Source organism: Eptatretus burgeri, chromosome 7 (genome assembly GCF_056783735.1).
Source record: "Eptatretus burgeri isolate ZD-2024b chromosome 7, Ebu_testis_v1, whole genome shotgun sequence".
In the NCBI taxonomy this organism is placed as follows: Eukaryota; Metazoa; Chordata; class Myxini; order Myxiniformes; family Myxinidae; genus Eptatretus; species Eptatretus burgeri.
Window position 1 is genome coordinate 2,009,524 of NC_140967.1, and position 24,221 is coordinate 2,033,744.

The 24,221-nt window shown below is 43.5% G+C and overlaps 1 protein-coding gene across 3 annotated transcripts in view; it reads left to right on the top strand.

Moving 5' to 3' along the window:
• The window catches only part of LOC147022550 (MAP/microtubule affinity-regulating kinase 3-like), a 145,052-nt gene that overhangs the window by 63,706 nt on the left and 57,125 nt on the right, over positions 1-24,221 (top strand). For all 3 annotated transcript variants that reach the window (XM_085887237.1, XM_085887235.1, XM_085887238.1), the window contains exons 8-9: positions 15,470-15,706; positions 18,617-18,736. In XM_085887237.1, coding sequence (XP_085743363.1) covers positions 15,470-15,706; positions 18,617-18,736 — 357 coding nt within the window. The remainder of the gene's footprint in view (positions 1-15,469; positions 15,707-18,616; positions 18,737-24,221) is intronic.

Below are 24,221 nucleotides of genomic sequence, written 5' to 3' on the forward strand. Positions count from 1 at the left end.
GGTCAGTGCCTAGACAGGCTGATTGAACAGTGGGAGCCACTTCGCCTCTTCTTCAAAGAAGAAGTACGAAGAAAAATGCAACCAACTGTAGCCAAGACTCTAACAACGAGCAAGAAGGACGGCACTGTATCTACTGCCAGTACTGGCACTGCAGAATCAAGCACTAGTGGAGCAGCATTCACCACTACCACTGCAGTATCTGCTGCGAAGAAGACAGCAGGGACAGCACCAAAACCAATGCTGAGAGCAGGTAGCATCACCGGCCCTTCATCACGTTCATCTACAAAGCAGATCCCTTCAGAGTCGAGAAAGACTGTGATAGTCCCATCTACAGGCAAAGAAGGACCCAAGTTAAGTTCTGCTTTTGCCAAATCACTTGATAGAAGCTCAGCAAAACCTTCTATTCGAATCAGAGGTCTTCTTCCTTGGCTGCACCTACCTCAAGCTCTCTCCTCAAACGTAAAATTGGATCTGGTACTACGAGTCTGACCTCTTCTGCTGGCAGTAAACGCAAGTGTGATCGCCCTGCGGCTAAGTGTACTACGAGTTCTACAACTAAAAGCGCATCTTCCTCAAACACTGTGCAGGAATCTAGAGAAAAACGTGTCAACAGGATGTTCTTGTCTCCACAAACAAAACTCTATTGTTTCTTCCTTCGATATGCTAACAAGCTTTTTGAGAAGGGGAATCTTCTGCTCCAAAGAGACGAACCCTGTATTCATCTCCTGCACGGAGAATTGAATGGTCTTCTGAAAGATATCTTCGTACGGTTTTTGAAACCATCGGTGTCATCGGTTGCTCTGGTAAATGTACCCTTCTCTGACAGAAATCATCAGAAGAATGATGAGGACCTCATGATTGGGAACGATGCCAAACTGTATATAAGGGAACAAAGGAGTCTCAAGAAATCCACCTTCACTCTGAGTGAGTCAGACATCCAAGGTTTCTTCAGTGCAGTTCGCTCATATTATGTGAAAGCCTGCAATTACATCTTCAAAACCTGGCCGCTAGATGATGAATTAGCCAAGCATGCTCAGGTGCTGGATGTTAAGCTACAACAAGAAGTGGGGTTTGACTGTGTGGAGTTTTTCATCAAGAAATTCCCCTGTCTGTTCAGTGGCGGTGATAGTGACATAGGCAGTCTTGAGAGTGAATTCGCTCACTACCAGGCAGACGCCTCCATAGCTACAATTGCTACTGAGACAGTGAGAGTGGATGAGCAGTGGCATCGGATTTCACAGCTCACAGATCCCTGCACTGGTGCCAAGAAGTATCCTAATTTGAGCAAAGTGATGAAGGGAATCTTGGTCATTCCTCATTCGAACGCATCATGTGAGCGGGCACTCAGTCTTGTACGGAAGAATCATACTGAATTTCGTCCCAATTTGAGTGTCAAAACCCTGGAAGCTCTCTTAATTGAAAAACTAGCTCATAGCACCCCTTGCTACCAGAGAGAATACAGCAAAGACATAATCAGAAGGGCTAAAAGAGCCACACAGCTGTCACTCAGCAAAGCTGCCATGGAAAAAGCAAGCAGCAGTAGTACCAGCCAGTAAGGTAAGAAAAATATTGCTTCTTTTGTGCTTTTTGTTAATCTTTGATTGTCCCCTAACTTACTAATATTAACATACATGTAACATTAAAAAGTGCACAATTTTCCCCTTTTTTTGTTCAAAAAGTGGGAATTCTTAACATGTTAAATGCTCCAAAATAGGGCTCAGAGTGCACTAGAGAGCGTCTAGAACCCCAGAGCTTCCAGGGCCCTAAGGCGGGCCGTGGACCCCGCCGCAAGGGTCGAGCGCTCCGCGCTCGAGATGTGCGCTTCGCGCACATTATTTGGTGTCGGTTGCAAATCCTCCCTAATTCTGATTTCCAAAAGTTGGCATCTCTGCATCTGATCCATCCCCAAATGGTACTTTATCTTTCAATCTAGTGATGGCATGACGAATGGTGTAGAGGCGTTTGTACGCTCCCCGGATTTGTGCGCTGCATATTATTTTGCCAATCTTTTCTGATAATACCGGGTAATATGGAAATACACAGAAACCACCTTTGTCTTCATCTTCCTCCTCCTCTCTTTCTTCTATCCTCTGGTTCACCAAGTCTTGGCAGCATTCTTTTGTCATATCTATTTAGTGTGAGAATATATATATATATATATATATATATATATATATATATATATATATATATATATATATATATATATATATATATATATATATATATTGTTGCGGCCACGGGTACCAAGACGCAAGCTTGTCACTCAGGAGGATTAATCCCCGGTTGTCCTCGGTAGAGCCGGACCTGGGGCCACCGCTCACAATTAACGTTGTGGTACGGTGGGTTGTTTTAGAACCACGAACACCACCCAGTTAACCACCAGTTACAGTGTCCACCATCTAATTATTCCGTTTAACTAGAGGTCACGTGGTTACCTGAGCGGGGAGCGCGCCCTCGCCAAAGCACCAATGTTATCTCGATTCGATTTTAATTAGGGCGGCCGAACGTTTTAACCGATGGTGCGTGCCGACGATTTTTGGTCAAATCTGTGGTAATTACCTCCCAGTCTATCTTGGTTCGGACAATGCTAGACCAATGGAAGGAAAGGATAAACATATTCCAAGAGATAGATGGCTTTAATCAGAATTTTAGGTAAGGATGGTTTGACAGGCCTACCTTATGTAAAAATGGGTGCTGAATCCAAAAAAGCATTCTTATTGACCCTACTCAAGACGAAAATGACAATTTTAACCCTGTTTGCCCATATATGACCATATTCCGTCATTTTTGGGGGAGGTGGGTTTAATCAGAATTTTGGGTAAGAATGATTTGACAAGCCTATTTTAGGTAAAAGAGTGTGCCGATTCCAAAAAAATCAGTCTTGTTGACCTCGCTCAAGACACAATGACCATTTTAACCCTTTCCGGTCAAATTATGACGATATGTGGTCAATTTCTATTGGTCCGCGTTTGGATGTTCTGAAGGCGTGCACATCGTTTGAATTGTATCACATACTATTATGTTCTGTTCATGATAATCATGACATATAAATATATGTGATAAATATATAATGAAGAAGTAACCAATTGGCCAATCGCTTTGTTCAGTTTTTGGCCACCAGTGGTCAAAAGTTTGAAATTCCATGTTGGGGCATATCGCATGTTTGCATAGTCTTTTCGAGCAGTGTGCAAAATCAACAATGATGTTAAGACTAATTGTTTCAATTTGTATTTTCATTTTCTGTTTGCAGGTGGCATCACCTCCTTGAGTGGCTCAGATGATATAACATGTGCTTTTGGCCTACATCTTACTGTGCAGATGACAAGACAGTTCATGTTTTTGGGACATGCTCCATGAGGAACTACCCAGGAAGTTAATCCTCATCATGGCTGATGGTGGAGAGGTGCCGTTGCAGTGTGTGTAACATGTGGGTGATACAGAGCATGATGGTGATTCAGTGACTCCTTTTACTAAACAGACATGGGAAACAGCAGGCAACATCGCTCAATCCAGAATTCAATATCAGAAGAGATCAAAGTACCTCGTTATATGTGAATCCATTAACTTTGAAGCTGAACCACTGCGTCATTATGGATTTCATCGTGACTGTTACAGCAAATTCACGGCTTATCAGACACAGTCAAAAGAAAAGAAAATATTTTCTGATGAACATGTTACTGTTGAAACGCGATCTAGGGTGGAACAGCCCCCAGTGGCAACTACCTCAACTACTGGTGTGTTGAAGAAAAATTGTATTTTCTGCCATGGTCCGGACCGTAAGCATTTCCCCAGTGGTTTTGAAACACTATCTGCATGTGAAACTATACAAGCACAGGACAGTATTTTAAATGCTGCAAGGCAACTGAACGACAAAGATTTCCTTCGTGAATATGAGCACATTGACTTCATAGCCAAGGAAGTCAATTACCACAACACATGCAGAGCAAGGTATATTGCTAAAGGTACCAAGGTTCAAATAAAAGAAAAAGGTTCAACGTACGCACAGAGACGAGAATCTGCTTTCTTAAGAATAATTTCATATGTAGACTCCGAAATATTTCTGAAAGAAATTTCAAAGAAATTGGTTGATGTCAATCAAACCTACATTGAATTTCTTAAAGAAGAGGATGGGAGGGAAGACCCTACCTCTGAACCATACAATCTTTTGTCCAAAATCAAAGCACATTATGGCAGCAAGCTTCAGGTTGATCAAGAAAGTAAAAAACAAGGGACCTATCTCTCTATCACAAAGGATGCTATGGACAATGAAATAAAGAATGTAGCTTTGTTCCTCAGGGGGAAGATCCAGAAGCTCCGAGAGAATAAACTCCCAAATCCAATCACAGTAGAGGCAATCCATGATGGTCAGTCTACAAATATACCTACTGAAATCTCAGAGTTATATAGGATTCTGTACACCGGCTCAAAAGATGACGCCAGTGAGAGAGTGGAGCGGTATATTGAATCATCAGCTGAGGATGATATCTACAAAACTACTAATGGAACAGTGAAGCCATCGAAACACATGCTGCTGGGCATGGGTTTGAAGAGTATTACTGGCTCCAGGAAGGTTCAGGAAATTATTAATCACTTTGGCCATTGTATAGGATATCATACTGCAGAAGAATATGAGACCCAAATTGCCGCTGACATTATTGAGAAGAACCGAGTTCTTCCTGATGGCCTGCAAGCAAGCAAAGGACTAAGCACAAACACAGCTTGGAACAACTATGATGAATCGATGTATCATGACGGCTGGAAAGAGGTCAACGGAGATTTTATACCACTCTGGTTTACCGGCAGTCAGATGCCAACTATTCTTTCTAAAACCATGGAACCAGAAGATGTCACAGATGGAGATGAGGATGATGATAACAATGATTGTATTACTGATGATGATTCAGAGGATGAAGAAGACAGTGATGATGATGATTATGGAAATGACTAATTGAATGTGGTAAATTGAAAGGGTAAATGGAAAGCTTGCAAATATCAATATTTGAAATATTGATATTTCCCAGAACAATATTCAACACTGGGGCAGCACCCTCTTTTTTTGGTAATCAGCACCCTCTTTTACCTAAAATAGGCTTGTCAAATCATCTTTACCTAAAGTTCTGATTAAACCCACTATTTGACGGAATAAGGGAACATTTGGCCAAAAGGGTTAAGATTGTCATTTTGTCTAAATTGAGGTCAATAAGACGGTTTTATTTGGAATCAGCACCCTTTTTTACATAAAGTAGGCTGGTCAAATCAGCCTTACCTAAAATTCTGATTAAACCCACCTCCCCAACATAATGGTCATATTTGGTCAAATCAAATATGGTCATATTTGGTCAAAAAGGGGTTAAAATGGTTATTTTGTCTTGAGCGGGGTCAATAAGACTGCTTTTTTTGGATTCAGCACCGTTTTTTACAAAAAGTAAGCCTATCAAACCATCCTTACCCAAAATTCTGATTAAAGCCATCTATCTCCGAGGGTAACAGGGACAGGTTGGAAATCGACAAATAATGTATTAATAATAAAATAAATAAATAAAAAGAACCTTTTATTTTCTGAGGTAAATAAAGAATTTCAAAGCAAAATCAATCAAAATGCCAGGAAAGAGACAAAGAGCAGATGCTTATCAGGCGGGGCGCCCAAAAATAAAGGCGGGATGTCGGGGTCAGCGCTCGCAAAAGAAATGTGTGTAAACGTGTTGATTGCAAACAAAAACTGCTTCCCATAAGGGGGGATCTATTCTTCACCTTTCTCAACGCATCACATTTAAGATCCCATTAGACATGGGGATGGGGCTCATCTGAACATGCATTGAAGGAAATAACTGTCTGAGGACCTGGATGTGTGGATGCAGTCATCAGACCGGATTCTGAAATCCGTAACAATATATATATATATATATATATATATATATATATATATATATATATATATATATATATATATATATATATATATATATATATATATATATATATATATATATATATATATATATATATATATATATATATATATATATATATACACACACACACACATATGCAAGTAGTGGAGAAAAATGAAACACCTGGGGAAATGGGGGATAGCAAGTATATTGAAAGCAACGGCTTCCACACAGGTGTGGTCCATGTGGTAAGCAAATGACATTCCAATGTGCTTATGGTCATGTATAGAAATACTGCACAGGCCTGGTTGCCTATCATTTTGGCTGGCATGGTTGCAAGAGCAGACCTCTTTGACTGAAAGAGAGGTGATTGTTGGGGCTTCAGTGTTTGGCAGGCGCTTCAGTGACAGACAGTTCACCTTGCTGATGGTTCACCAGCAACGGTGTCCAAGGTGATGTAGGCATGCAACTCTGAGGGAAAGACATCATCAGCAAAGTGCTGCAATGGGCAGAAGTGCACACTCTACGATGGTGATATCCGTGCGTTAATTTGAAGTGCAAGGCAAAGCAGGAGAGCAACTGCAGATCAATTGACTATACATTTAAACATGGGGCGCGAGCAGCCAGTTTCATCAAAAACGGTCCTCCGAGAACGCCACAGAGCGGGATACCATACTCTGGTTGCTGTGCACAAGCCGCTCATCACACCTGTAAATGCACATTTGCAAGTTCAGTGGTGCAAAGAGCGCAAGTAATCGATTAACGAGCAGTGGCGAAATGTGATGTGGTCAGATGAATCACCCTTCACCACGTTCTCAACAAACGGACGAGTGCACATGTGTTACTTTGAGGTGTTATCCAGCAGGCAGCGGTCTCCTTGGGTTAATCTGAGGCGGTCCCTTCAGGTGGGTGCCTGGAATGTCCTATCCCAAAGAGAGGATGACCACCTGTGTCTGTTATCATCTGAGCTCAAGCGTTTGAACATCGGTATTGCAGCACTTTCTGAGGTACAGAGACCGGATAGTGGCGAGATAATGGTGGGTAGCCATACCTACTCTTGCTCTGGTCACACTGATGGTTACCATGCCCAAGGAATTGCTGTTTCTGCGTCCAATAAGGTGACTCCAATGATAATTGAGGAACCACCAGTCCATGAGCGTATTATGAGATTAAGGATTCGTCACTCCTTGGGTGTCATTTCCCTGGTCTCTGGATATACTCCAACTGAGGCGAATGATCTCACCGTGAGGGACGCATTCTATGCCACACTCAAGTCTGTGGTTTATCGTTGCCCCAGGTGAGATACTCTTCTCGACTTGGGGGATTTCAATGCATCACCTGGAACTGATAGGGATTATGAGACGTGTTTTGGTCCCCATGGGTCTGGAACTGTGAACCAGAATAGCAATAAGTTCCTTGACTTTGCAAAAAGTCATGGACTTTGGGTCGCTGGTTCATGGTTTCAGTGCCCACAAGCTCATTGCTGTACTTGGGATTTCAATGCTGTTGGTGTGGCAAAGGAGATTGACCATGTCCTCATTGACGGTCGTTGGAGGATGATCGAGAACTGCAGGGTCTACCGGAGTGCTCAGTTCCTCAATACCAACCACAGGCTTGTTGAAGCAATTCTGAAGTTGCAGCTCAAATCTGGGAGAATGGTACCATCCCAGCCTCAGCTGGATGTTGGGAAGCTCAAGAATGAGGGGGAAGCTGAGGAGTTTGCGTACAGGCTGAGTGGGGATTTGGGGGGTCTGGGTGCTTTGGGGAATCCTTAAGAGTTGTGGAGGGCCTTCAAGGCCACCATCCTTGATGTTGTTGGTGGATGTCTTGGAACTCACCATCGGGCGAAGAAGAATTTTGTGTCTCATGGGACACTGGATACCATTGACTAGAGTCGCAGGGCCAGGCTGAATGGTAGAGCTGAGCTGTTGAGGGGGCTGAGGCATAAAAATGTACGTGCGCTGAGGGTGAACAAGGACTATGTGTGAGGGGGTAGAGCATCACCTGTGGTCAAGTGATTCTCGTCCTGCTTACAGGGGAATTCGCACATTACATTCGTCCAAGCCTGTCCCTCGGTGTGGAGCGAAGAGTGGTGGGCTCTTGACAGAGCAGTCCAAAGTGAAAGCCGGCTGGGCTGGTTACTTTGAGTGGCTCTACCAGGCTGATCCACCAGCTGTTGAGTTGGATGTCAGGGGTGTTGTTATCCCTGTTGCTGACCCTTCAATCAACTGTGATCCACCTTCGTTTGTGGAAACACAGGCTGCGCTGAACCGGTTGAAATGGAGTTAAAGCTCCAGGGATCTGTGACATCCATGCTGAACTTCTCAAGACTGTTGGAAATGCCATACTCATGTCATTGCATGCAGTTCTGTGCTCTGCCTGGAAACAGGCATGATCCCAACTGAATGGAAAAGGGGCCTTGTTGTCCCTCTCTGGAAAGGGAAGGGTGATCGCCAGGACTACAACGACCGAGGGGTAACACTGCTTTCAATGCCGGGTTAGGCCTTTGCTCGGATAATTCTTGATAGGGTTCACCACCATCTGCTTGAGCACCAGCCTCCAGAGCAGTCAGGCTCTACACCAAAGAGGTCAACGATTGACCATCTCCTTGCTCTTCGGGTCCTCACCAAAAGCAGATGAGAGTTTCGGCAGGGCTGCTAGTAGCCTTTATTGATCTTGTTAAAGCTTTTGATTCAGCGAATCGGGATGCCCTTTGGAGGATTCTTGGTCTTTGTGGGGTGCCACCAAAACTGATCAATCTGATATCTGAACTAAATTCTGGGACTGAGAGTGCGGTGAGATGTGGTGGTATCATCTCTGAGTTATTGCAAGTTATTACTGTCGTTCATCAGTGGTGTGTACTTGCCCCCACACTTTTCAGCACTTGTATGAACTAAATTCTGGGGAGGATGTTGGAGAGATTAGGCTGCGGTGCATCTTTGCCAATCTCAAGACCTTTGACCTTGATTTCGCAGATGATTCAGTCATCTTTGTGGAGACCTTAGATATTCTTTTGGGGGCCCTCGGGGTGCTGAATGAGGAGTCGGAGCCGCTGGGATTATGGATTTCCTTGGTCAAAACTAAGATCCAGGCTTTCAATGACATCTTGGATGCTGCTATCCTGTCTGTACCTGCTTGTGGCGAAGATGTTGAGGCCGTGGAGAGATTCACTTTCCTTGGTAGTGATATTCATGTCCCTGCTGGCTGTGAGCCAGAGTTCAGTAGGCGTCTGGTCAGGCCCGGGGAGTCATGGATTCACTTGATCATGGGGTATGGCGCTGCCGGTACCTGTGCAGAAGGTCCTTCAAGTCCTTGGTGCTTCCAGTCTTGCTCTACGGATGTGAGACTTGGACTCTGACCAGGGATCTGAGATGGCAACTTAATTCCTTTGGAACCAGGTCTCTTCTGAGAATCCTTGGCTATCGCTGGTCAGACTTTCTGTCCAAGGAGCGGTTGCTGAGAGAGACTTGGATTAGATTTGTTACCTGCATCGTCCGTGAGCATCAGCTGCGGCTGTATGGACATGTGGCTCGTTTTCCTGGCGCTGATCCTCCTCACCAGATTCTCTCAGCGAGGGAGCGTCGTGAGTGGAAGAGGCCAATGTGCCAATCCTGTGCCTTGTGGTTGCAAGGAGATGGAGATGGATCAGGCATCTGCCTGGGGGATGGCCAGACGGAGGCCCCTGGAGTACCGGCGGAAAGTGGAAGCAGCGACGCGCTGCTCCGGCACATGGTCTCATTCCTGACCTGACCTACATACTTTTAACTCTGAAAAAATACTGAGAATGCCATCTGGATGTATTGTTTCTGGTTGTAGCACTACAACAAAAGATGGTGTGTGCGTGCATGTTTTCCCAAGAGATGCGGTTGTCAGGAAAATGTGGATAGCGAAGGTAAAACTAACCAGAGGAAAGTGGCACGGGCCAACTGCTTCAAGTGTTATTTGCCACACCCATTTTGAAAATTATTCGTACGACACCAGCCTGTATTCTCAGTTTGGGATGAGTAAATTGAAGTGATTGACAGCCGATGCGATCCTCATGAAGATTTGAGATATTGTAATTTAAATCCATTGGAAAATAAGAAAATGGACAGAACAGCTGTGGAAACCACACAAAACTGAGGGTAAGTGGTGTTATTTATTTATTTTTGTCACGTTTATAGTTAACAACGGCATTGTCGCCACCACTTTAATTATCAATCAGTAACTTTCTACATTACACATCAGACATACGTGCAGGTACAGCCGAATCAGGCGTACAGCCGTAACCACGGCTAATAGTAATACATATATGAGTTCTCTGTGCCAAGCAGATAGATAATCTTCAGAACGGAGAACACTATGAAATTATGTTTAATCTCCATGACCATGGTGCATAGTTTGACAGCAACAAACAACTTTGTCATTGTGATGCTTGTGATTTGCGGCTGTGTGCTCCACCGGGCTCGCGCGGGCCAGGCATGGCAGGCATAAACGTTCAGCGCTGGAGAAAAGCTGTGCGCGATGCAAGTTGACACATACTCGACATAAAAAGGGTCTACAACTTGGAGACTGTAATAGTTATTGTCTGACTTCTACTTTTGAGTTTTGTCACTTGTTATTTACCAGGACATTAACCATCAGGTGAGTGTTTCACCCCTCCCCACAGTGACATACACACACACACACACACACACACACCCTTGATTTCCTCCCCCCCCACCCAATCCAACCCCAAGTCCTCACCTTCCCTCCCAACCCTAAGGCATCGATTCCCTACCCGCACTCAAGCCTTCAACCCCCCCCCCCTTGCCCGATGTTCCACCAAAAGTCCTCAATCCCACTTCCCCCTTTCCAAAACCGTCCCATCTTTAGTCACCCTCCTCCCACTTATAAAGGCAAACGGGCATTCCCTCATTGAAACAGCAGAACATGTAACATTTTCTGCTCCCCTATCATGCTATCACCAACTTCACAGAAACTTATCAGGGGCTATTCACAAATGATATGACTTTTTTTTGCCCAAATGTGACACCCACCACCCCCCCTCACACTCCATAACATTAAAACAGACACCCTCTGAAATATTACTTGTAATGCTCAATGAATACAACCCTCCCCATACTTCATACCTTAAGCCTGGTATGCTATTTACCCTGTTGTGTTTTTTCAGTTACCACGAACTATATTTGGAATAGTCAAGGTGGTAGGCCTACAGTGTACTGTCAATAAGGCCAGGTCGGAGTTGGAATCCCTGTAATGACGTCGTCACACCAATTGCTCAGAGTGATGTAATCATTTGAAAATTTGTTCAATTGCTTTCATTTGCCAATGAGATTAAGTGTGTTTGGGTTGGAATCGCAGTGATGGAATTTCAATAAAGTCATCAGTGGGATACAAAGTATAAACTGTTCAGTCTGGCAGAGGCACGCACTCTACCGTGTACCGTTCTAGTACTACAAGAAATACAGAGAAGTGCTACATCAAAATGCCATGAAACTCCACATTTACCACTTTCCAGTTGTTATTGCCGATTCTTTCTTCAACGTCGTCCCGATTGTTGTGAACGCCAGGTTTTTCATGAACGATGTCATCCCCGGTTTCCACCTCGGGTTCATGCCTGTACGGTCTGACAGCACCTTTGACATCGTGATTTTGACTATCGTCATAATCTAAGGGTTCTTGATCAGAAAATTATTCGTCAAATTCACTTCCTGACGAGTCTGAAGCGAGTTGTGCGGCCATTATCCATTGCGTACTGAGACGGCTGTTCCCTCGACTACGTCACGCAGATGAAGTAATTATTATGGCAGTTTTCTGCAATTTTTAAGGGCGGTGTCCGCCGAGTTGGCATTTTTAAACTTTGACACTTCAAAAAAAAAAGGAACAGAATTAAAAACCATGTTCAGTTCTTTGTTTATTACTTAAAAATCAATATTACATCAAAAAAAAATCTGATTCTGTGGACCTTTTAAAGATCTTTAATATGGATAGTTAGGAAATGGAACCAATGGGTGATGTTGGATAAACAAATGGGAGTTGGGTCATTTTTTTTCCCTTTGTACTTTTTCATAGGAAAATTAATTAAGGTGATTAATCCCAGGATGCCAGGTACAGATTCCATATTATCTATTGTCACGGTTCTGCGAGCTTCAACTCCTCAGTAATGGCAACCAACATATAGCAGTTCCCAAGATAGTTATTTCTTTCGTACTTGTTGCAGGTCGGGTCCATCCCTTGTGTCTAATGGGCGACAAAGGGATATGTGGTGAGGAATTAGTTTGGTTTTTCTCCGCTTTCTTCCAATTTTTCTATCTTTTAATTTGAAACCATCGAACTGCCCACGCCCCACCTCATTCGCTTGCAGTGCCTTCAGGAAGTATCCACACCGTTCCACTTTTGTTGTGTTACAGCTTGAGTTTAAAATGGATTAAATTTAAATTTTTACTCACCGGTGTACACAAGATACCCCGCAATAACAAAGTGAAAATGAAAAGCTGAAATGCCAATAAGTATTCAACCCCTTTGCCATGGCACTCCAAAAATTCAGTAAGGAAAGCAGGGAATTTGATGGAGGTGGGTTTGGGATTGATTAACGGGGGTCGAAAGATCATGGTTTTGGATGGGGGAAGATAAGAGATGGTGGTGAACAGCTGTTTTGGAGACCTGCAGGGAAGAGTGGGATTGAAGGGGGTGTGGGAATTGAGCTCAGGTGCATCCAATTTCCTTTGATCATCCTTGAAATGTCTGCACAACTTGATTGGAGTCCACCTGAGGCCACGTCAATTGATTGGACATGATTTAGAAAGAAACACACCTTTCTATACAAGGTCCCACAGTTAACAGTGCATTTCAGAGCAGAAACTCTCCCGTGGAGTCCAAGGAACTGTCCGTAGAACTTATCGTCCAACTATCGCCTCGCTTTGCTCCCACGCCATCCACTTCAGCCTCAACAATCGCTCTACCACAGCGGCGCTGTTCCAAACAATGCTCCAACCACCATCTCAGCCACTCGCCTTTGATCGACAACAGCATCCGCCATCGTGCTGCATGGGGAACCATCCGCGACCCTCCAGGATGCTTGCACTACCAGTGGGAAGCAATGCAATCTGCCCCGTTAATTCGTGAGATCGGCCACATGGCCCACCTCAAAGATGAATGTCGCCATTTCCGGTCCGATGGCTTTGATGTCAGGTGATGTTAAGACGTCAGAACGCAGGCGTAGTTTGGGCCAATGAACACGGCACACTCGGAACATGAGGGGTAGAGATTAGTTGGCACACAGCACGGTTACACCTGTTGGGGATGCAAGGCTCCACCCCACTCAGAGCATATAAAATAGCGTTCTTGGTGGATTCAGAGGACGTTCTTTCGGAGGAGGTTATTTCGGAAATATTTCGGAGGAGGTTATTTCGGAAATATTTCAGAGGAGGTTATTTCGGAAATATTTCATGGGCTATTTTAGAAATATTTCAGAGGTTAATACTTCTTTTGGACATATTTCAGAGGTTTTTTTGGAAATATTTCAGAGGAGGTTTGTTTTTGGAAATGTTTCAGAGGAGGTTCTTTTTGGAGACATTTCAGAGGAGGTTCTTTTTGGAGACATTCCAGAGGAGGTTCTTTTTGGAGACATTTCAGAGGAGGTTATTTTTGGAGATATTTCAGAGAGGTTAAGAATTATTTTGGAGATATTTCAGAGGAGGTTATTTTTCGAAATATGTCAGAGGAGGTTCTTTTTTAGAGATATTTCAGAGGAGATTCTTTTTGGAGATATTTCGGGGTGGTGGGGAGGAGGGGTGGGGGGGGTTTAGAGATATTTCAGAGGAGGTTCTTTTTGGAGATATTTCAGAGGACGTTCTTTTTGGAGATATTTCAGAGGAGGTTCTTTTTTAGAGATATTTCAGAGGAGATTTTTTTTTGGAGATATTTCGGGGTGGCGGGGATGAGGGGGGGTTTAGAGATATTTCAGAGGAGGTTCTTTTTGGAGATATTTCAGAGGAGGTTATTTTTGGAGTTATTTCAGAGCAGGTTCTTTTTGGAGATATTTCAGAGCAGTTTCTTTTTGGAGGTATTTTAGAGGAGGTTCTTTTTGGAGATATTTCACAGGTTATTTTAGAGATATTTCAGAGAGGTTAAGAATTCTTTCAGAGATATCTCAGAGATTTTCTTTGAGGTTGTTTTCGGCTCCATTACGGGTGAACTTTCTGGTGGTGGGTTCCAGGTGAAGCACCACGGGCCACAGGACGAGGTGGAACAATTTCCCGGCCGCACAGCAATACCCTCCATTCCAGTTCCCCTCTCCCTTTCCTCTCTCTCTCTGAACTTCACATTTATTGACATCAACTTCACGATATCTTTCAGTAAAGAGCTGACTTGGTTTACACTTCAATGTTTTCTCCTTGTCAGGAGAAAAGGACACTGAGCCCAGGAACAGTTGGGTGCGACTGGGTAAGGTGGGTACAGAAAGCGATGGGTTTGGGACACAAGATTTGGAAGCAAACACGGAGTTTAAGCATTCAGCCTTTTCACGTGCAGTGTCAGCTGTGTGGCCATTTGAGGTCAGAGAGGGGATGGAGGGGGACCATACACCAGAAAAAGACTGAACGAGACGCCACCAGGATTTGGAAGTGGGAGACAGGTTTGAGAGTTCAGACTTCAGATAAGAAAGATGTTGTTTCCTGGCTCTCCTGAGGGTAGACGCACACTTGTTCCGAGCTTTGTGGAAGGAAGTGGGATTGCCTTCAATTTGATTTGCCTTCCACGAGGCGAAGGCAATTTGTTTCACAACAACAGCCTCGCCACAAGCTTCAGTGTACCATGGGTGGATGGAAGGGTATGACAACTTGCTAAAGCGATTCCAATCCTTTTCTTTTTCTTTTTCTTTTTTGGCTTTTTTTCTTTTCTTCTTGGCATTGTGATGCACTTGTTTAAATTGTAAATTTAATTTTAGCTGCGAACAATATATTTTCCCTTTCAAACGGGGATACAAATGGCTTTCAACACAAACTGATTCTAACACGACTGGCTCACAGATTAAAAAAAATAAAATTATTGTTATTATTAGTTGTTATTATTATTATTTTATATATATATATATATATATATATATATATATATATATATATTTAAATGGGAATGAGTGTTGGTGGTTTTAAATTAATGAGGGCCAGGCAAATTTTACTTTGTGTGTCATAACCATAACACTTTAAGAACTTGCACAATGGTCAAAAGAAGTGGCACTTGTAGTTGTTCTCGGAGTGGAGTTGTTTAATGGCTTGGGATGTTCTCAGAGTGAAGAGTTGTCTGGTGGGTCGGGATGTTCTCAGAGTGAAGAGTTGTTTCATGGCCTGGGATGTTCTCGGAGTGGAGAGCTGTTTGAGGAGTAGGAATGTTCTGACTATTTTTGCTCCCCCCTCCTAATCACTGCCTTGCTTCAACCAGCATTGCACTGCTTTGGTGTTTAATTTCCCTTTTTTCTTTTTTCAAAATATTCATTTTGTCCAAACTAGATGTATACGAATCATCAAAATGCACAATAAAAGCTTTGGTTAAGATCATGAGAAGTGATTGTTTGAATTTGACTGTTTTTGAAACAGGCTGAGAACCTTCTCTTGGACTCGGACATGAACATCAAGATTGCTGATTATGGTTTCAGCAATGAGTTCAAGCACGGCAGCAAACTGGACACGTTCTGTGGGAGTCCTCCATACGCTGCACCAGAACTCTTTCAGGGTAAAAAGTATGACGGACCTGAAGTGGACGTGTGGAGTCTCGGGGTCATTCTTTACACCCTGGTCAGCGGCTCATTACCCTTCGATGGGCAGAACCTTAAGGTGTGTTTCACAATCACCAAAACACACTGTTCTTCACAATGACCTGTTTACTTTTTTTTTCTGCAGAAATGGATTTCAAATGGTCATAATTTCCCATTAACACAACTATCCTTGTTCGGGTTATTGGGCCAAGACCTCAATTGTCGTATTCTGACGCCATTGGAGATTTGCCTCACCAATGTGAATCGATGATACGATATGCTAAAACATGGAGATCGATTGGTTCGTAGAGATTTGTGATGCTGCATGTGTGCTCCAATTGTGCAACAGTGCCTTCAGAAAGTATTCACACCCCTCGACTTTTTCACATTTTGTTGTGTTACAGTCTGAATTTAGAATGGACTAAACTGAGATTTTTTTTGTCGCTGATCTACACAAAATACCCCCATTATGTCAAAGTGGAATTTATTTTCATCAAAGTTTTTACAAATTAAATGAAAAATGAAAATCGAACATATCTTGCGTCCTTAAGTATTCAAGCCCTTTGCTACGAGGCTCCAAATTTAGCTCATCCATCCATCCATCCATTGGGACCATACTCCGTCCAGAGCGTTGGTGCTACCGAAGCAGTTTCCTGGGATTTTGGGCACAATCCTGGATGGGTCACCACTTCGACGCAGGATACTCCAACGGCTCAATCCTCCCAGAAAGCTGACACACATTTTTCCGACCTCGGAAGGATGACAGGCCGAGTCAACCCCACCAGGTATGTATTCGATGGTGGAGCAGGATTTGAACTCAGGACCCTAGGATCCCAAGCCAACCACCATAACCATTAAACCAACACCAGGCATAAATTGAGCTCTGAGCTCAGGTGCATCCAATTTCCTTTGATCATCCTTGAGATGCCTCTAAAACTTGATTGGAGTCCACCTGTGGCCAAGCCAATTGATTGGAAATGATTTAGAAAGAAACACACCTTTCTATATAAGGTCCCACAGTTGACGGTGCATGTCAGAGCAGAAACGATCCCATGAAGTCCAAGGAACTGTCCAGAGATAGAATTGTGAGGATGCATAGATCTGGGGAAGTGTATAAACCAATTTCTGGAGTGTTGAAAGTTCCAAAGAGCAAAGTGTGCTCCGTCATTAGGAAATGGAATGAATATGGAACGACCCAGACTCTTCTTGATTGTCAGGTCAGGCCAGATCAGGTCTGTGACTTGCTACGGGTAATGTGTAAACCCATACTAACCTGTTCATGGTCGAGTGTGGACAACTAAACCGGCTTCCCTCATCAGATCCCCCTGGTGTAGAGGGTGTATGGACATGGACACCCAGCAGGATTAAATCCAAAACCTAAACAAAGGGTGGAGGAACTCCTTGTGTGCCAATGGCCATCAATATCTGGTGCCAACTGCATCTGTGGACATCCTTCTGGAGTTGGTTACCTTCCCTAGGCGGTTGGTGGCAAGATTTGCACTCCGGCTGCCACAAAACACTTAATTCCGCAAAACACACTGAGGTTTGTGGCAGGGTGGTGCTGAGGTGTCGTCCACCAGACGGCGGTCTCCTCATCTTATCCTGAGGTGGTTCCTTCGGGTGGATGCCTGGAATGTCCTATCCCAAAAAGATGGGGATGGGCCAGGCATCTGCTTGGGGGATGGCCAGATGGAGGCCCCTCGAGTACTGACGGAAAGTGGACGCAGCAACTCGCTGTGGCGCATGCTCCCCATGTATGTACTGTGTGTATGTGGACTCTTTCTTGAGCTGGCCGTCCGACCAAACTGAGCAACCGGCAAGAAGCACTTTGATCTGGGAGGGTCACCAAGAAATGAATGACCACTCTGGCAGAACTACAGAGTTCCTTTCTGAGATGAGAGAACCTGCCAGAAGGACAACAGTCTCTGCAGCACTTCACAAATCTAGACTTAATCGGAGAGTATCCAGACGGAAGCCACTCCTGTGAAAATGTCACATGACGGCATGCCTGATGTTTACAAAAAGGTACGTGAAAGTCTCCGAGAGCATGAGGAAAAAGATTCTGTGGTCTGATGAGACAAAATTTGAACTCTTTGGCCTGAATGTAAAGCGCTACGTCTGCCAAAAACCGAGCACAGCTCATCACCCATCTAACACAATCCCGACCGTGAAGCATGGCGGTGGCAGAATCATGCTTTGGGGATGCTTTTCACTGGCAGGGATTGGAAAACTTGTTAGGATAGAGGGAACAATAAATGGAGCCAAATGCAGGCAAATCCTTGAGGAGAACCTGCTTCAGAGTGCAAAAGACCTTGGACTGTGGTTTAGATTTATGTTCCAACAGGACAATGACCCCAAGCATACAGCAAAGCAACACTGGAATGGCTTCAAAACAAGAATGTTAAAGTCCTTGAGTGGCCCAGCCAAAGCTCAAACTTAAATCCCAATGAGAATTTGTGGAAAGATTTGAAGATTGCTGTTCACCGACACTCCTCATCCAACTTGACAGAGCTTGGGCAAATCTGCAAGGATGAATGGGAGAAAATCCCCAGATCCAGACATACCCAAGCAGACTCGAAGCTGTAATCACTGCCTTAGGCTCTTCTACAAAGTATTGATTCAGGGGGTTGAATAGTTATGTAAATTAGATATTTCATTTTCAATAAACTTGTAAAAATTTCGAAAAACATGTTTTCAGTTTGTCATTATGGGGTATCTTGTGTAGATCGGTGACAAAAAATTTAGATTCAGTCCATTTGAAATTCAGGCCGTAACACAACAAAATGTGACAAAAGTCGAGGGTTGTGAATACTTTCTGAAGGCACTGTAGTTGGCTTAACTCCTCAAAAGTTGATGCAGTACAATTGGATGTTGAATTCATCATTTTCATTGGTGCATTAATTCTGATAATAGTGATTTCAGAAAGATTGTTGTCGAGGCTTAACTGAAACCAGTTGACTGTTGCTACCGACTTTACGGACATCCATAGGAACTCCGTGAACGGGTTCTTCGAGGAAAATATCGCATCCCATTCTACATGTCAACAGACTGTGAGAACCTCCTCAAGAAATTCCTGGTCCTCAATCCTACTAAACGAGGAAGCCTTGAGGTGAGGAAACCTGCCTGTGAGCCCCTTTTCCCCTCCATTGTAACGCCGGTGCTGACACGAACTCGGATTTTCTCATTTACTTTCTTTGGAACCTCATTGGTCATTCTCTTATATCAGTAATACATTGGAAGTTTCGGCCTTTAAGTACTATGGCATTTCAACATTGTTACCAGCCTCGGTAATGCCCGATGTATGTTATCATGTGCGCCTGTATGAAAGGAAATTGGGAATGGTAGAAGTCTTACGTCCATGTATGTTTGTAAACATGCAATCAGTCCAACTTTACTTTGGTACAGAACAGTGGAATTATTCTCTGAAAGCAATTTTAAGAATTGTTGCATAGTCTACCACTTTGCAACATGCAACATTTTGATTGTGTTTTTTTGGGGGAACTTTGTTTGAACAGATCAAATTTGTATTACCTTGAGGATTCATAGAAGACCTTCCCCACACATTCTTGAGAAAACGGACATGGGCAAAGTCTTTGTAACTGTTGCTTTTCCTTTTACACGAAGCAAACAGCACGAGCTGCCACCATATTAGTCCGAATGCTGAATTTCAGCGATCTCATGGTTACTCTGCCATCAGGACATGAGACGATGTGAATATTTTCCCAAGTACTGTGGAACCTCACTTTGCAGATTCGCTATTCGTCGACCCCACCTTTTTGCGGGTCATAAAGTGTGACCTGCTTCGACATTCGCGCTTCGTGTTTTCACAATATTTTATTATTAATATTATTTTTTTTATTTTATGCTTCAGGACTGGTATCTTATATCCACCTGGGCAATTGAAAATCCACCAACATCACAGCATTACATAAAAAAGTGCAAAATCACATCCCCTTCACTACAACCCAATTAGCTTCCTGTACTTCCAATCATCAGCAAGGTCATGGAATCACAGGTAAAATGAAATCATTCCTTTTCTCCAACAGCCTCATCTCAGCTCATCAACTTGGATTCAGACCTGGTCACCCTACCTTGAACATTCTGCTTCAACTCTCCCAACAATGGTTGAAGCTCTCAACATCACACATAAGATCATGGCTGTCTCTCTGGACATATCTTGAGCTTTTGATCCAGTCTGGCATCCTGTCCTGCTCTCCAAACTCTTTGCCTATGGAATCCAAGGCCAACTCCACTCTTGGATTACTGACTTCCTCAATGGAACCCTTTCATCTCATCTCCCTGTCAAGGCTGGAGTACTGCAAGGCAGTGTTTTAGTCCTCATAATATTCCTAATCTTCATCAATGATCTCACTGACTCTCTGGAAATCCTCCTTATCCCTTTGCTGATGACTCCATTCTCTGCCGTGACATCTCTCATCCTTCTGACAGACGGGCAGCAGCCTCTTCCCTCTCTTCAGACCTTGACAAAATTACAAATTGGTCAAAGAAATTTGTTTTTGTGTCCATGTTGTCCACCCTTTGCATTTTCTCTTACCCCTCATCGTTACCGGCATCCCTCGTTTGCCTTTTTATTACTCTGTGCACATGTGCCATCGGGACGAGAGTCCGTACAATTTGCCAAATTCAGTCAAGGTACTGCAAAACTGCAGGTATGTGTTACGATTCATGTTCTGCAATGTTCAAAATATAACATTCAATTGAAATCAAGTAGTTCCACGATCATAGACAACGACTGATGTCTGTAGACGTTAGTCTACAGACAAAGTTAACAAACCGCTTAACCCCACTTTTGTCTTCGTGCACGCGGGTTAAAAAAAATTTTGGGTAAATTTCTCCGAAAACAGCAGCGAGGAACTTGAGCGGGATTATCAATATATGCATAATACAAATGTTGCAGCAGCTACTGTGATTGGTCAACACTGGAATGACTTGCTGATGATGCAAAATTTCCACTAGCCGAGCAAAGCGTGCGAGATGTTTGACAGAGTTAGAAAAAAAAAAAGAAATTTGAACTCGAAGCTTGCTACTCTTGCTGTGATGCTGAAATTAATTGAAATGGGTTTGTTTGTCATACATACACACATCGATTTACACAGACAGAGTTTCTCAAACTCTGCGACATCATCTGGTCGATTTTAATACTGTGACCTACATTTTGATATCGTAATCCGAGTTCACTTTTTTCTGTCTGTGTGTTTGTGTGCTTGCGTTAGTTAAAATACATATACGAGGGTAAATCAATGCGTTAAGTGAATTTGTGAATTGCCCACCAAATATGCTTCACCGACCGGTAAGGAAGACTTATTTTTCGACATCTGGCCCCTTCCACATCTACACACTTCTGCCATTCACATCACAAGGTTATGGATACCCTGGTAATCAACTGATGGTGGTTGGTCCCCGATCCATTCTTGCATTGCCACTCGAACCTCTTCATTTTACGAAGTTCTGACCTTGGAGAGCTTCCTTCATCGGGCTAAATGGATAAAAATCCAATGGTGTGATATCCGAACCGTATGGTGGCTGGGGTAACGATTCAAAACCAAGCTCGTCAATGCACTGCACCGTCGTCCTCGCCATGGGTGGAGACGTATTACCATTTGCACAGTGTCACCGGTGGTGAGTGCACCATGACTCTTGGTGTGTATTTCTGGCTTCAGTTCCATTTGTAAAAATGTGCTGCATGTTGAACTTACTGTTTTATGGCACACATTGAAGTGGGTGACAAACAAGGCCACCCTTAAGGGTCTCAGAATATTGTCATCATCACTGACCTGACACTTGGACATGGCTTGATCGTTTTTGGTGACAGTGACGATGGGTGTTCCCTTTGCAAGGATGACTCTCCTGTTCGTAATACCAATACAAATATTTCACGTGTGGTGATTGGGTTGAGATTCTCCTTGTATCACTGGTTTAAAAAAAATAAAATAATAACGCACCACCATCTGCTTTGCATCACTGGAGAGGACTGATTGGCGCCTTCACAAACGTGCCCGTTTGTGTTTGTCCGTGAGCATTTTGGGCACCCACCGAGAACGCACTTTGCAGAAACCTACAAATTTCTTGAATTTTGGCATAAACTGCACCATGACATGGTTCTACAATGGCAGCTATGTGTCCTGTTGATAACAAGGATATGTCTATCCTCAAGTATCACCCCTGTCAATGTCAGCCAAATTGCCCTCTGGCAGCAGGAACTGGTTGTCCAGGCCATTGGTGATCGCACACACTCATCCATCTTTTTCAAAGCCATTGACGGCCTTCATTAGTGTGTGTGTGTGTGTGTGTGTGTGTGTGTGTGTGTGTGTGTGTGTGTGTGTGTGTGTGTGTCGGTTGTTGTCTCCATATGCAAGTTTCAGAAGGTGTGTGTGTGTCGGAGTCGTCCCAGGTCTTGAAGTGTCCACCTCCGTAAATTGTTGTGTGTTTGTGTTCAAAACCTCAATCGACTGTTTCAGAGCTCATTATCCTGAAATGTCGGTAATTTGGTCAAAAATTACCGAAGTTCTTGCCATCGTTGTACAACTGTTGAGAGGTTTACGGTTCAAATAAAATATCGAGTTTGGTAGAATTAGGATAACTCGCAGGGAACCCATTTCTGATGGGTTTGGCGGTGTTACCTCAAATGAGCAAATTGTTTTGGAGTGTGTCGTGGTACAAACGGGAATTCAACATTACTTGATGATTATGACCGTGGCACGTGGTACATGTTTACCTTATCGACGGTGGCAGTCCGCTCGGAACGATCGTTAGTGATGAAAAATACACGTCTGCATATCACGATACTTGCGAAATCCGAATAAACAACAGTTTCCATGGAAACAGCAACTTGGTAATTTGAAAAATTGTTATTTTTTTAGTGTTTTTTACATTGTTTTACATGATGGAATGTTGTGCATAACAAACTTGCTTGATACATTTTCTAATTGCTGTCGAGTCGACGTTTTACATGTTTTGGATGGCATTGACCTTGACCTTTGATGAATTTTGACCAGATTTTTTACACATATAATTCACATTAGCAAATACCACTGGTCGCATAGCTGACGAGAATACTGAATGTGGGGGTGGGGGTGGGGTGGGGGTAATAAGTAAAGGGGGTGGGGGGGAAGATAGCAACGAGGGGAGCAGAGAGAGAGGGGGAGAGGGAGGGGAAAGAGAGGGAGGAGAGAGAGAGGATGGAGGGGAGGGGGAGGAGGGGAGAGAGAGTGAAAGGAGGGAGGGGAGAGAGAGGAGGGAGGGGAGAGAAAGAAAGGAGGGAGGGGGAGAGAGAGGAGGGAGGGGAAACGCACGCACGCTTGGCCGATAGCAATTTTTCAGGAATCAGCACGTTGGAGTCAGTGTGATTACCAACTACAGTACTTAATGTATCCAACCCAAAAACCTACAGTAGCTTTCACAGAAAAACAACGTTGCGTTTACATAGACGTTTCAGGGAGATGATCACAAACATTAATCTTTATAAACAGATGCGTGTGACGGGTGGAAAAAAAAATTTCGCTCAGAAATATAGAACACACGTTAATACAGCAAATGGCTCGGAACTCCAGTGCTATTTCCTAACAACTCGCTCAGAATGATGGAGCACGAACCACTCGCTCAGGATGACCGAGCACGAAGCGCTCGCTTGGGAAGGCAGAGGGCAAGGCGCTCGCTCGGGACGACGTGCCACAGCAAAAGCAGCTGCAGTGAGTGAATGATTTGCTCAGAATGTGCTCGTGTGGTTCCGCTGTCGACTGTAGGGCTCTTGGCAAGTGGCTTAAGCACTCAAGCAAGCACTCCAATTAAATGGTTGTTCACGAATGGCTGCCCAGGCTGTGCTGCATACCATATAGGATCCCTTTAACTTTAAAGCCAGTCTTCACCACACCCACAGCAGTTCAAGAAATTAAATGATTTCGTTCAAATAATTACTTTATCCACAAGAGTTGCTGTTTTATGTGGAATAACCCTGGAGACATCACAAAGTTTAATCGGCCATGAAATAAACATCGCGGATAATCCGCCACGTTGCCTACTCGTCTGTGCATTCGTCACGCAGTACATCTGTTTATGGTCCACGCAAACATTATGACTATTTAAAACGTCTGTTTTTTTTCACTAGATTTGCTCTGATCCGCTGTACGGAACCTCGCAAAAACTCCCAAAGTAGAGACACCGATCTGTCAGACGCTATGGATCGGCAGTCCCTCTGAAGGACAGGGCGCAAGGTCGAGCAGTGAATGCATTAAAACTTATAGCTCAATGAAACTGGCTAATTTTGGCACATTCCAAAACTTTTTGTTCACTCATTATAATTATCCAAACAGGATAAAAAGATAATTTAATGCTTTGGAAATTTCATATTTTTTTGTGTATGTATGGAGGAAGGAACATAGCCTTGCTATTGGTAAATAGGTATATCAGCTTAGTTATAAGACTCGTTATTTCTTTAAATTATCAGAATTGACTCCAGATTTCGACACTTATTTCACCAAATAATATTTTGATGATATACTTTCATTCGTTCATCAGAGTATATCGTGTAAAATCGTATCATGTAATGCATTAAATCACTCCAAGCTCCTAATGTT